Source organism: Alligator mississippiensis, chromosome 9 (assembly GCF_030867095.1).
Source record: "Alligator mississippiensis isolate rAllMis1 chromosome 9, rAllMis1, whole genome shotgun sequence".
NCBI classification, from domain to species: Eukaryota; Metazoa; Chordata; order Crocodylia; family Alligatoridae; genus Alligator; species Alligator mississippiensis.
Window position 1 is genome coordinate 42867820 of NC_081832.1, and position 14968 is coordinate 42882787.

A 14968-nucleotide genomic window follows, 5' to 3' on the forward strand; every position below is an offset into this window, starting at 1 on the left:
CCCTCTCCAATTTCTCCACATCGTTCTTAAAATACAGAACATCCAGAACTGCACACAAATTCTCTAGATGAGGCTTAGCTAGTGCCAAGTAGGTGTAAGGCACAGGAGGTGATACTGCCACTCTAAGGCACACTGAATCTGTAATCCACTAAAACCCCAAGATCCTTCTGAGCAATGCTGCCACCTAAACAGATCTCTCACATTGTGTATTGTGTTTTTGATTGTTCTTCCCTACATGCTAACACCTTGCATTTGTCTGTTAAACAGCTGCTTTGAACAGTGGCTGTTTCCATGCCGTCTATCATTTTGTAGGCCAACCTTAATAATGCAGTCTGGTTATATCAGCAGGAAACTTGTTCTCCTCTGGGATGCAAGAAAAAATAAAATACAGCATATAAGGCAATACAGTCTGTAATGCATGATGGACAGTTTGGAAGCCTCACATGAGACTAGAAAAGTCTAGTATTTCCAGTCAAAGAAGCTCAAAGGGAATGTGAATCCAAGTTAGGATATATGGAAATCTCCCAGCAGAGGTATTGGTTTCCTTTTCAATCATTTAAATATTACAGATTTTACTAAAAACTACAAAGTTTTTAGCATTTCCTTTAGTTTAGCTTAATGACACTTTCAGTGTTTGACACTTCAATACAAAAGCTAAGAAAAAGTTTCACAAAAGTACTCTAAGTCCTTTTATCACCCTGCATCTCCAGGGGGCTGGTTAATCTTCACAACACTGAATATATACACAATATTTCCCACTTTGATGAGGAAAAATAATTTAAATAACTTGTTCAAGACAAGTGAGTTAATAACAGAACTAAAAGGAGGAACTCTGTGCCTTGATTACTAGTCCCCTGGTCAATCCACCAGAACGTACGAAGTCTGACTGCATCCTGTTTTAGTACACCTCTTCAGTTAGTTACCCAAGGATACTTGAGTTTTCATAAACAGACTCACCTGAAAATATTTAAACGTTTCAAAGTCAAGTGCTTGATTATACAAGTTATATTTATAATCCCATACACTTAAAAGATGCCTTTTTTGCTTGCTACTAACAGTTTTTTGCTAAGACAAACTCAAGACTGATGTACTTCTCCACAGTTTACTAGTACTGTTTATTTCTTCTCTCTAGTCATCTCTCCAGTCTTGTTTTAAGTCTGAGACTATAAAGAGACGTTACAGTTGTAGCACTGGTTGTGCCAATGTATGCCTTGATGTTGACTGGTATGTCGAGACATCACATTTCAAAAAGGTTTTCAAAAGTAGGATGCACCACCACTTTTCTATGGCAAGTCAAGGGCAGGGAGGAATGAAGGATGTGCAGACTATGGCTGCCCAGCCTATGGTGGGGGAGGGGGATACCGATTGCCCATTCCTGCCCATCTTCCTAGCATCTCCCCATTTATCCAATGGAGCCTTTTGCAACCCAGAACAGAGCCTTCCCAGGACAGCTGGAGAGCGTGAGCAGCCCCAGGCTATGGAGATCATCCCTCATCAAGTCCCACTGAGCTGCTCATTCCTGAGCACCAGTTGCCCCAAATCCCCGCACCCCTAGCTGGTTCCTGCCTCTGACTCCCATACTCCCCGATATCACAACATAACCATGTAGACATCCATCTCAATAATGTGGAACAATCTGTTTACAGATATTGCTGCACAAATATTATTGGACATTTGTGACAGAACAAGTGGCAAGGATGTTTATACGTTCATGTTTGTTCCACCAGAAAACTTTATGTTGTAACAAGGGTGACATTTGTTTGAAGCCTGACAGACAAAATTTCTACTTTATTAACTGTCAGGTCAGCAATGAAATATGACATTTCTGATATTCTGCCAAAGTTGTTTTTTTTTTTTTTTTTTGGGGGGGGGGGGGGGCTGCCCTTTGCTTCTCTTGTACCCTTTGACTTGTATAATTTTATCTTGGGTTCTACACTGCTAATTACCATGGCCTTCAAGCTTTTTCCACAGAAAAGCAATATAACTATTGAAGTCCTTGCTGGACTTCATGGAAACTCTGGCACTCTGCTTTTTTCCTTGGAGACAACTTGAAGAGTGAAAACAGAAAGAAGTGTTTGAATGTAGGGTGTTAGAACAGGGGTCAACAACTTATAGCTTGTACACCCGATCTGGCAAACAAAGTGGTCCAATCCAGCATGGGTCTGGGGCAGGGAGGGGTTAGCAGCACAGAGCAGCATCATGCCACCCTTCTTCCCCCAGCTCTGCAGTACTCCCCTTCACCACAGAGTCTGAATTTACCCTCAGGAAAGAGAGGTGGGGATCAGCAACAAGGGTAAGTGGAGGCAGCTGGCTGGCAACAGGGGGGAGGGGAGGAAAAGACACTGGAGGCGGGAACAGGTGGTTGCAGAGCAGGCAAGGTCAAAGCAGAACGCTTTGTTCCCACCTCACGTAACTATACATTTTCTTACATCCTACATACTGCCAAGACAGACACAAAGTTTTGAGGAAGCAAAAGAAAGAAGAAAAGAAAAAAACTGATTTTTTCTTAGAGGCAGAGCTGATCTCTGCCTGCCTGGGATCCTGTCCACATGGTTGAATTCTGGCCCATGTTGCTAAGGCAAAAAGCTAAAAACAGTAACCCTCTCACAGCCACTGGTGGACAGGCAGAAGCTATGGACTCCACAGCCAAAAGCTACTGCCACTTCCACAGCAGCTGTGAAAGACTTGACGCTGTAGCGCTAACCCTGAACGGTAAACTCAGCACCACTGAGGTTGGCAGAGGAAGAAGCATCACAGTTATTTCACGTCATTTCTATGCTTCCATTTCTCCAATCTAGTGTAGAAAATCAGCTTCTCCACTTAAGACATGCACCCCACTTTTGGATAGCTGGCTTTTCTGGAAAAAAGGGTGCTCAAGACATATAAATAAATAAATACACAATTTCATTCTGAATTTAGTGATCTGCATCATCTCAATAAAATTCAACTTTCACAGGGGTCCACAGATCCAAATTTAGTCTTTGGACATAGCTGAGATCCAGTGTCAAGATCTTAAGCTGACACCTGAATTAGTCCAAGTATCAAAGGCCTGATATGCTCACAATGGCCTAAAATCACAGAAATAATTCCACAACAATTCTTCTTGATGTCCACTTCTTCAGATATTTCTGAAAATGATTCCTTTCTTTTCCTCACTCATTACAATTCACTTAAACTGTTTATAGGTAGGGATGATACCACTGTCTAAGGTTGCCCAACACCTCCCATTGGAAGATCCAGTTTCAACGGACTAAAATTTTTCCAAAATATTTACATGGGAAAAAAAAGTTTCAAGCTGAGCAAAATGAGTTTACCTATTTCTAAGTATGAGGTTAGGGAAAATGCACTGATTTGCCAGCTAAGTTTCTGGCACACTGTTCCTCGAGAAGCTCTAAACACCTCCATACCTTTGACACATGACTCAAGATTTAGAGAAGATAACCTTAGATTTGATGATTTCCCTCCCCACTTGAACAATAACAGCAAAAATTTAGCTAGTCTTTTTTTTTTTGGGGGGGGGGGGGGGGGGGGGGGGCAGGGCAGTGGTTCTCTGCAGTCACTGTTTGGGTTGGGTCGAGTCAGGTCAGGCCAGGCCAAGCATAGGAACCAAAAGCACAGAACCAGTCCCTTTTTAAACTTTCCCTCCACCTTTCTCAAACACACACCCAGGTAAAGGCACCAAAAACAGGGCAGGGGGGCAGAAATAAACTGAAATAAGAAATCTAGCAAGACTGGGACTAGAGGCTGGGAAATGTAAGTATGACTCTCTGCTGCAAGTCACATGTTGGGTCTGGCAGAGCAGGAAGGAGAACTAGGCAATCCAGAAGTAAGGCTGTAAGCTGATTCAGAGGATAGAATGGAAGGTGACCCTAGGACTTGCAAACCAGTAAGATGGAACAGGAATGCACTGAGATCAGATGAACAGCTGGGAGAAGGACCAAATGGACAAAAACTTACTGTGCATTACTGTGGTGGAAAATCTAAAAAGAGGCCAGTGTGCAGGGGGGAGAACTGGACTGGCTGAGTAAAGACTGAGATGGATACTTAAAACACACACACACACTGATCTAATTAAGGTTGCAAAAGGAACTTACTTCATCTTCTGAGTACCTGATTTGCTTTTTTTTTTTTTTTTTTTTTTTTTTTTTTTAAGAATCCATGAACTGCCCACAAAAATGCATCATCATAAAGCCTGCAACTGAAAAATTAAAATTTCATCACATGGCAGCATAATAACAGTCATATGGTTCATCATCAGGATGTAACCTGCAGATCCACTTCACCAATTTCTACCACATGAGCTAACAGAGCGACAAAGGCAAGCAGCTCGTCATTCTCTCTGTGGACCAGCATTAGAAGGGGATGACACACTGTCAGCAGATCAGATGTTTGCTGAAAGCACAAGAATGGTGAGACTTTGGAATCTTGGTTTCCTTTCCAAGGTCAGGAGAATATTTTTCAGTGGTCTTAGACTCTTTTGCCTGTGGACATCTGATCAACACTTAACTCCCTTCTCCCCTCACTTTCCTGCCTCGTCATCATAGCTCTTCATCCTGGTCCCATTCTCTTAGTATACTCAGTCACAGTCCACTGAAGCTTTTGCAAACCAGTCTTCTTGCTCAGCTAATCCTAGTCTTCCCCATCACAGCTCCATGCTGGATCTATTTCTCCACTATATCCAACCACGAGTCACTGCTTCCTGGACTTAGTCATGGTCGCTGAGCCACCAATCCCAGTTTCCCTCTTCCCTCTTCCTCTCCAACCTCAAGTCAAAGTCCCACCAAACTCTCTGATCTGATGGGACTTTGATCTACATCTCTCTCAATTAACTCCTGCCTTCAGTTCAGCTCTCAATCCCTGTGCGTTTATATTTCCTTTACATGAAAGGCTTGTAGGCCACCAAGGATAGGTAAGGCATTAAAAGCACAAGGCAGCAGACCTCCTACTCTTAGTTCTAGTAACTGGAAGAGCAATTACAAGGAAAATTTGGCTTGGCCCCATGTAGACCTGGTACATATACACAATGGTCAGCAACAGAAGGGGATGAAGATTTTAACCATCAATCTATGTGATTTTTCATGCGTCTGTCTAGTTTTGCCTGATCTTAGCTCATGGTTTGTTGACCATTTGCTCTCTACATTATTTACATTGTATACTTTTTTGCACCACTTTGCTTTAATTATGAACAATGACAAGCCAGATTCGCTTTCTAATATTCATGCAATATCACAATGCTGCAAATATCAGCTTGAAAATAGTTTAAGGAAGTGGTTCGATAAAAATATTCATTGGATTAAAGTTTAACAAAACGTAAGGCACTAAAACACTGTCCTACCCATTGTGTGTCTACCCAAGTTAGAAAAAATATTCATCATGAAAAACTAGCATCAGGAAGGCTCTTGTGAAAATAAAAATAAATTATTTTGCAGAAATCAAACTGATTCAGAGGGTTATAGCTATATTTGATAGCCAAATCAGAGCCCATTTCAATTTTAAAATTTTGTAAGACAAATTAAGAATTACAAGTGTACTGTAGGAGAGAAGGGAAAAATGGCAGTTTAGCAAACCAGTTTCATCTTGTGCTATCTCAGTCCTCTCCCTCAAAATATTTATACCCTTATTATGGTCAATGACAAATTACTTCTTTCAATAGTTTCTCACATTATAATAAGTAAAGAACTACTGACTAAAAAACTTTTTTTATGGGAACTAAAAGCTCTCTTGTAGCTCAGACTCTCTATATCAAATATATTCAAATAGTCTAAATGACCAAGAGAGACATCTGGCTGCAATTCTGTAAAATAAAGTTAAGGCTTCCATTGACATGAAAAGTACTATACAAACAAACAGTGTACCTGCTGCTTCTAGCAATGCTTCTAATCTTGCTTGTGTTTCTGGATCCACAGTTCTTAAATCTGCTCCTTCTGCAGGACTTGATAAAAATAACTCTGATGTTGTTTTAAGCACTGGATTATCCAGATCTTCTTGGTCCAAAATAAACGATTCAACCTGTTTTTAAAAAAGTTAAGAGAAATAAAATCTGTAAGACTTCCAAATATTTAACAGTATTACATGCAAGATTAAAATAAAATGTTAACGTTTTTCCTGTCAAATGATTCTGAATTAGAGATACACTTCCAAGGACCAGGTCATGGAATTTAAGATGTTTTGAATGAACAGAAACTTTTACTTTTAATTCACCTGATCAAGGGCAGCCAAAATCAGAAGTGCTCATAGACCAAGTATGTGATCTTAGATGAACTCCCTATAGAAAGACAACCCCATTAAAAAAAGTCACTTTGGTCTTTTCTACCTAGAAGAATGTTCCTGGTACAGTTATGACAACTAGCTAAATATTGGAGAAGGGAGGATTCATGTTGCAGATGCATTTACACCAGTACAAACATTGCTGCATCACAACTGCCTGCACTCTCAGGCTTATACTGACAGTTCTGCAAATATAAAGAAGAAAATCATACCCCCAACCAATAGGGCTAACTTAAATATACAGCCTCCTCATGAACTGCCTGAGAGGAGCTGATCATAACATTTCTAAGTGTCACAAGTGATTTCTAAATAATATCTGGAGGTTAGGTATTTACTTTTGCCACCCATATAGTTCCTGCTTGATACAGGTCTTCAGTCTCCAGCTGAAAGGTTACTTTCAATGTACAGGTCAAAAGACTGTCTTGATTCTCAGTAGACCCAGTTAAGTGGAAGAAATGTGCCATCCAATTTGTGATTTATGTTTACTCTAATTTACCAATTCTTTTTAAAGAACAGAAAGATTAGTTGAGCAGTAGGAATCCCAGCTCACTAATATGAATGTCATTCTGTGGCTTAACCTACATAATGAATTTTTACCATCCAGTTCTACCATCAAAACTGAGTGCTTTCACAGCAGCAGATCCCGTCTATACTGCTTGGGAGGGTCAATTCACCTTTCTGAAACAGAGTAAGGCTTCTGCTGCCACATTGCAGACAGATGAAAATACAAGTAAATACTCATGCTCGTCATTGCATGACAAATAGATCCAAGGAGGTGACACTTCCCCTCTATCGGGCGCTGGTCAGACCACAGTTGGAGTACTGCATTCAATTCTGGTCACCGCACTTCAAGAGGGATGTGGATAACCTGGAGAGGGTCCAGAGAAGGGCCAATCGTATGGTTAAGGGCCTGCAGACCAAGCCCTACGAGGAGAGACTAGAGAAACTGGACCTTTTCAGCCTCCGCAAGAGAAGGTTGAGAGGCGACCTTGTGGCTGCCTATAAGTTCATCACAGGGGCACAGAAGGGAATTGGTGAGGTTTTATTCACCAAGGCGCCCCCGGGGGTTACAAGAAATAATGGCCACAAGCTAGCAGAGAGCAGGTTTAGGTTGGACATTAGGAAGAACTTCTTCACAGTTCGAGTGGCCAAGGTCTGGAACGGGCTCCCAAGGGAGGTGGTGCTCTCCCCTACCCTGGGGGTCTTCAAGAGGAGGTTAGATGAGCATCTAGCTGGGGTCATCTAGACCCAGCGCTCTTTCCTGCCTATGCAGGGGGTCGGACTCGATGATCTATTGAGGTCCCTTCCGACCCTAACATCTATGAATCTATGAATCATGAGACTTGAGCTGTCTGCCACCTCTCCAGCGTGACTTTGCATTCTGGTGGCAGAGATGCTTAAAGGAACCACCAAAAGCATTCCGGTGCACATGCACTTTAGCAGCTGCCACAAGAAGCTCTGGCACCAGAGACAGTGGAGTGTATCACTGGTCTGCCTGATCTTAAAATAAGGCTTATGAACCTACTCAAAGAATTGACAGTTTAGAATAATGTAGATGCAATAATCTTATACTGTGGAAGGCTGTCAGAGTGAAAAAGTTTAATACAAGGATATCAAACTCATTCTTGGAACAGAGGAAAATTGTTTTTAAATTGGCACCTGCAGTGTATATTTAACACTATATACTTTCTTCCATCCTAAGGATAACCTACCAGTAACTGCAATGAGAGCTCTACAATAAAAATGAGGCCGTTATTATTACTTAGATTTATATTTCACCCTATTGAAAATTTGTTCAGAACCTTATTGGCATGAAGAGCATCACTTCAAAATTATACCCTCCTTTAGAACCATTGCTATCCTTGCTCTCATTTTGTTCCATTATGCCCTCTTTCTCCTGCTTGTCAGTTCTCAAATACCCCATCCCACATTAATTAAGTGATCTGTAGCTAATGCTAATACAGAAAATGTCATCATTATAGTTTAGAGATAACATTCCAATGAGATAAAAGTATGAACTTCCCATTCCCGTTTAAAACACGATATGAGATGGTCTACAGACTCAGTAATGTCATGTTGTAAGAGGAAGTGTAAATGCAGATCAGAAAATATACAACTTGTTTAATAAATGCCTCATCCCAGAGTATCAAGCTGTGCCGTGTGACAGCACAGCATTTTTAAATGGTTTGCACTACCCCTGCAGTGTCCAAAGCAGTCATCTGATGTCTATTCAAATTAAAGATCAAAGTTAAGGACTGAGGGCAGGGACAAATATACACTTGGTAGTTAGGTATGCACCGATAAAAGATATTCTTAGCCAATACCGATAGCTGATGATTAACCAAGCATATTGGCTGATGGCAAACCAATAACCAATGTTTAGTAATAGCACAAGGCATTTTAAACTACTGATATAAACAAACCTTTCTGTTGGTTTGTTTTGCATTTTACACACACCTCCTGTCCACTCAATCAGGAAGGCAGCAACTCCCTTATTCCTACATAGCCCCCTTACCCACAGCTCCTACCCATTCCCCACACAGCCTGTGCTGCTATCCCAGGCAGGCAGGAAGGACCCTCGTGCAGACAGCATTACCAGGCTTGTTTGGAGCCCCAGCGCATGCTGCTGTCTCAGTGCTGGCAGACCCCCAGCAGCTGAGCTCTGTTGACTGCCAGGGAGAAACTACTTTTTCAAAGATGCCTGGTGGAGCAGAATGTCCCTCACAAGGTACCTTATCCCACCCATGCTCAGCCCAACGTCTCAGCGCCAGTCCCGGCACTCAGGCCCCTACTGTGCATGGCAGTGCCATGACACTGACAGTGGCAGCAGGAGCCAGTAACAGTCCCTTTGTTGCTTAGTGTGCTCCGTGACCACTCCCCAGCAACCCCTACCCCTCCCGTTGCTCAGTGGACCTGCAGTCTGCCATGGGCACGTGGCCATAATAAATCGGCTACAACAACCAAAAAATGGCTGATAGCCAATAACGTCATTTCTCCTTTTATCGGTGCCAATCCAATGGCCAACCAATACATCAGCGCACCCCTATTTGTAGTGGTTTCAAAAAGTCAGAGGGAAGACGCTGCTGTTGCACTAACATTTAACTACCTCAACTCTAACCCTGCTTCTTCCAGAGTTAAACTTGGGGCAGTTCTGCTAAATTTGTATTGCTATAGTCTCCTGCATACATAACAGTTCCCACCCCAAGACTATATTTGTCCATGTCCCAACTTAAAATTTATTCCTTATGCATGTTCAAGGCAGGCAAAACAGAACTAGTTTCCTGTTTCAGTGGACATACTTAATAGTAGCTAATTAAGAAGATTTTATCCTGTGTATTGAACAATTAAAAGTTGGACAGGTGGTCATAGTACATTTAAGAGGGAACCCCCCCAACCCACCCCTGTGCTCCAGCCACTCACTGCCACCCCTCCCTCCCCCCACAGGCCAGAGCCAACCCTAGGGGTGTGTGAGAGTGTTAGTAGTTTATTTATTAGTTAATAGATTTTTTACTGGGAATGAGAGTAAATCTTTGTGCCATTCTGCAAAGTGTATAAGCTTATATAAAGTAAATATATAAGTTTATATTTATAATCCTACAAAATATTTATGATTTCTAGAAAACAGATATCAGTCTTAAGGATAAATTGACAATATTATGGGCAAAAGTAGGTTAATCAGTCTAGATGCAAGGTCATCACTGTTTTGGGGTTTTTTATATTCACACACAGGCATGTGTACTGAAATTAAAAAAAGAAAGTGTAGTGTTCATGGATATCTTGAGCAAGCCTCAATATATGGATTGGAGACTAAGGACAATTTAACTGACTGCTGCCATTACCCCAGACTCAAGCTTTTTAGTTATATGAAAAGTGCATACAAACACATTTCCTTAACTTGATCAATAATAGACTACCATTCCTTATCACTCTAAGACTATACATTTTACCCTCAACTCCCCAAATACCATGTTTTAGTGAGACGAACCTGTTTCAAATAGGGATTGTATTCAACAGTCATATTTTGATGAAGCTCATTATTCACCACATACCTACATTTGAACTTTGTGACAAAACATAACACTTGTGAGAGTCACGACAACACCAATTTCAAAACAAAGAGGTTTTAGGTACAACTGTTATAGCAATGTAGTTTTCTTCCCCAAGACCCTTTTGTACCCCACTTTTTCACAGCTTGCCTTTATGTTCTAATGACCTGCAAAAACTAAAAAAAGCACAATACTAAATAAAAAGACCTTTAAAGTTCAAAGACAATATTACTGCAAGTACAGTGTTTTCACTTTAGAAATGTACTGCCCACTAATCCTACAACATGAGAACCCATCTCATGCTACAACATGAACTACTAAACCCTTGCAAGCAATTCAACATGAGAAGTACAATGGCTCAGATCAATACACTGGGTTTAAATTTATGGTTTCAAATATGGGTCAGAGCCCATTTTTTTAATTCTTTTATAAAAAGTATGCCTGCTAGAGATGGACTGAATAAAGGAAGATATGCCATTATTTAAAGCCACACAAGGCTGAGGCTATACAGCATTTATAATTACACATTTTCAGATTTGTTTCTCATGACCACACCTGATATCCCCTACACTAGAAGATCTTAAACATGAAAATACTGAATATGCAAATATAAAAGTTACAAAGTAGCTCCAATGTTGCCAGGACCTTTTTGAAAAGAAAGTTTTACAGTCAGACAGAGAGGAGAAAAGGTTCTGAAACACCAGGACAAGGTTTTTGTCAGCAGGGAAAACAAACAGAATCTCTATCTATACAGCTGCAGGGTAATAAATTGGTTTACCAGGCTTATATTAGTAATGAACTAAAAAATGCAGTGTCTACTGATGTAACAATGAATGAAATGAAGTCAAACATTAGGCAGTAAGTTTTTAAACAAAAAGTAACTTTGTGCAAGCTAGGTTCAGCCCTCAAGCTTCTAAAAGTGTTAATATGGCAGCTTGTATTGCAGTTTCAGCTCTAGCTCAATCAGAAGTGTAATAGACCAGCCAGTCACTGTGCTATTTTTGGACTCTTTTGCTAGCTGCTTTGGGCAGTTAATAAGCATCTTATTTGGTAACTCTCATTAGAAATGCTTGTTAATGTGCTGATTTAAGATATAGGTGGCCAATCTAGTTGCAACTGGACAGTGATACTGAAAATTCAGGAGCAAACCCCTAGTACTAAGAATCCAAATGATCTGGCAAACTACTATTGGGCAATAAGCAGCTGGACGTATGGGACAGGAGCAGGAGCACTAAACACTGGCACTCTCGGCAACATTGTTCTGTTTCACTTTCATCTTGTAGGAATCTGACGGATCTTTGCTGAAGTACTGCCAGAAGACTGCAGCAACCACTGACAGCTCTACAGATATAGAGTTACATACCATCTCCTCTCTCTCTAGCAGCTACATTCACAAATATTTGGACACAACTATATTGGTGTTCATATGTCAATAGCATGGCTGGGTTTACTTCAGGTCATGGGTGCATGGTACTGAACCAACATCATGGCTAAGTACAGACGGTCAAAAAGCCCGAGGCAGAATCAATTCAGTTCAGGCAGCTTTCTCTAAGCTGCATAGATTGAACCAGTAACCAACTGAACTCACGTTCAGTTTTCAATTGGAAAAGGCAGGGGGTACTAAAGCATGTCCCCCAGTCTGCTGACCATTGCCAGCCCAACCAAGTGTCCCCGACTGGTGCCTGGGTTGCCAAGCCCAGGGGAACTGAAGGGAATTCCCCTCCCTCCCCAGCTGCTGATTACTTCCATGGCAGAGAGGGACAGAGAAAATGCGTCAGAAAGAGACTAAGACCAAATCTACATTAGATACATTTCCTTGTACAGCAACATCTGTTGAGGTGTGTTTTTTGTTGAAACATTTCTACACTGGCAAAATTAGTATGGCATGTTCAATTATTGACAAACAGGGTCTCCACCCCCCTCCACCACCAGGTGTCATATACCAGCTTACTGAACAAGATCATCTATACCACAAAAATACTTATTACCAGCACAAAGTGGGGTCACATTGGGAGTGGATGCTGTCATAGCTAAACTACAAAAAGTTTGATGGTATAGACAACAAGCAAGAAAACATTTTGTTTTACTCACCCAAGATACTTTTAACCCTAGAAAAAGTTATTCAGAAGCAAAATGAAACGAATTGGGGACTTGAAAGAAAAGGCTGCTGTGCTACCAATTTCTTAGGTCTGAGTTTTCTAGACACACACACAAAAAAAGCTATATGCATTGTTTGGGACCCATTCTGTATTAAGCGTCTATATGTCACCTACCATAACAAGGTCCTAGTTTGTGACTAACAGTCCTAGGCACAGTGCAGATAAACCAATTTTCTTTAATTTTTTGGATTTTTCAGTCACTTGTAGGATAAGCCCCATTATGATATACTTCTAAAATAACATTAATTTGATGGAAATCAATAGAGATACTGAATATTTTCAGAATATAGCTATTTTTAAGATTGACATATTCAGTTTTCCCAGGCAATTAAGTTGAAAGGGGTCATCACAGAATAGCACCTGACTACTCATTCCTTAAAAAAAAAAAAATCGAGTAATGTTTAGTAATATCCAGTAAAGCTTGGGTTAGGATCAGGGTATTTTATTTGTTTTATGTACTATCCTCCTCAAAAAAGGCTCAGGGTGGCTTAAAGTAAAAAGATAATGTACAAAATATAAAAAAGATTTACATGCAACAAAAACTCCCCAAATACCCCAAAATTTAAAAATTCCACCCAAAACCCATTCCTGCTCCCAGTCTGTCACAGAGGAGAGAGCACCATCTCCTGCCCAGCATAACTTCACCTTCCAATGTTCTTTACCCCACGCACCCCATTAAAGGAGAAAAAAAAAAAAAAAAAGTATTCTTCTCATGTTCTCTCCCATCTTTACCCACTCCCACTCTCCTGCCCCTCACCAAGGGGAGCTCCCTCTCAAGTCCATACATCCCGTTCTGAGGGGGTTTTGGGGACAGCCACAGCACAATTAGTCTCCCCTTCCCTCCCTCTTCCCAGCACATTAAAGAATTAAATAAAAATACTACAACCCCCTCTGCACCCCGCAACACTTCTGTCAATTGCATGGTAGCCTGTGGGCTTTAGAGACTGCAGACTGGCTGGGCCCTTCTATCCTTCAGCTCAGGTGGCCATAGTGGTGCATGCACTGGGCCCTTGCCCTCCACCTCTCTGGGCTGCTATCCAGAGAAGGGGAAAGCGATGTTAACAGCCCCAGCTAAGAAAAGGATGGATGCTGTAGTCCTGAAGTAGCTAGTTTTAAACTCTTTCAAAGCCTAGCCATGATTTAAGTTACCCAGTTCTTGTTTAAATCAGTTCAAATAATATGAATGTTTGCCGGTACCAAAGCATTACCATCAATATCATTTCTGCTCTAAAAATAGTATTGATAAATGAAGGTAAGCAGTTATGGGATGGCACCTGCCACTTAACTTTATTTTGAGGCAAATTAAGGTTTTACATAAGGTAACATTTTAAGTCTAATTTCAGCTGCCCTCCAAAGTCCACATATTAAGGAATATCAGCTTCCAAACTTAAAAATTAAACCTGGGACTCAGGATAGCTTATTCCAAAGATGATGAAATGAGACAAGGACTTAGGAGTTAAATAACACCATAAATACAGAACTTATCTATGCAAAATATAGCTTTACCAGCAAACCCCGCACAGAGCTACAACTTAGATCAGCAGGAGATCTTTGCTGGCATAGCTGAAACCTGTTTCCCATGCAGAATAAGCCATACTGGTAACAAGACATTTTGCTACTATAATTGCATCTACAACACGGACTTTTGCCAACACAGCTATTTCAGCTGTCGGTTAGGAAGAAGTCACACCCTTTGCCAGCATAACAATGCCAGCAACATTTTTGTTGGGACTGAACCTTTTTGGCCTAGTCCACTACTTGATTGTGTAATTTCAGAACAAGAAAGAAAGGAACCAGCTTAAGTAGATTAGTTCAGTAAAAGTAGTGCAAAATGAGCAGCATTTAATTATAATTAAGTTAGCTTAATCAATTTAGTAACATCAGAATGGTACACTGACAAATGAGAACTGTAACTTCTGAGGACTTGGTTTTCCTTTAATAAAGATTTAAGTTTCTAGCCCCAAGACATATCTCAAGACATAAAGAATAAGATATATCACTGTGAAAGAGGGCCTCTTTTTTTTCTACTTTCAATATCCACCTCCTGCAGACTATCTAAGATGCTCTAGAGTTGCTTATTATAGTTCTTAAGGCAGCAAGAGGTGTTTGTGCACACAGGTAGACGGGAGGCACAGACTTTGGGGACTTTACTGCGTAGGCCAAGTACAGGAAGAATGACAAAGCAAATGGAAGAGACAATTATCCTAAATCACTGTATAACCACAATTCCCCCACCCCACCTCCCTCCAAATCTTGGATTTGCAACACTTCAAGAACAATTACTGAACTTTGATGCACACAAAATACAAGGAACATTTAGGCCACCATAACCTCCAGGAGCTGTAAAACGTTTAAGGACACTCACAAGGAACCTCACTTTGTAGATCCCAAAAACTAAAATAGCTTTATCAGCCACTACATGCAAGCAGTTACCTTCAATAATCTAGTTTTAGCTGGAAAGAAACCAGATGCTGGAGACTAAAAAACTGATACTGG

General features: G+C 40.8%; 1 protein-coding gene across 8 annotated transcripts in view; it reads right to left on the reverse strand.

Moving 5' to 3' along the window:
* ANKHD1 (ankyrin repeat and KH domain containing 1) overlaps positions 1–14968 on the reverse strand; it is a 175630-nt gene that overhangs the window by 148051 nt on the left and 12611 nt on the right. For all 8 annotated transcript variants that reach the window (XM_059733404.1, XM_059733401.1, XM_059733400.1 and 5 more), the window contains exon 2: positions 5856–6009. In XM_059733404.1, the coding sequence (XP_059589387.1) occupies positions 5856–6009 (154 nt within the window). The remainder of the gene's footprint in view (positions 1–5855; positions 6010–14968) is intronic.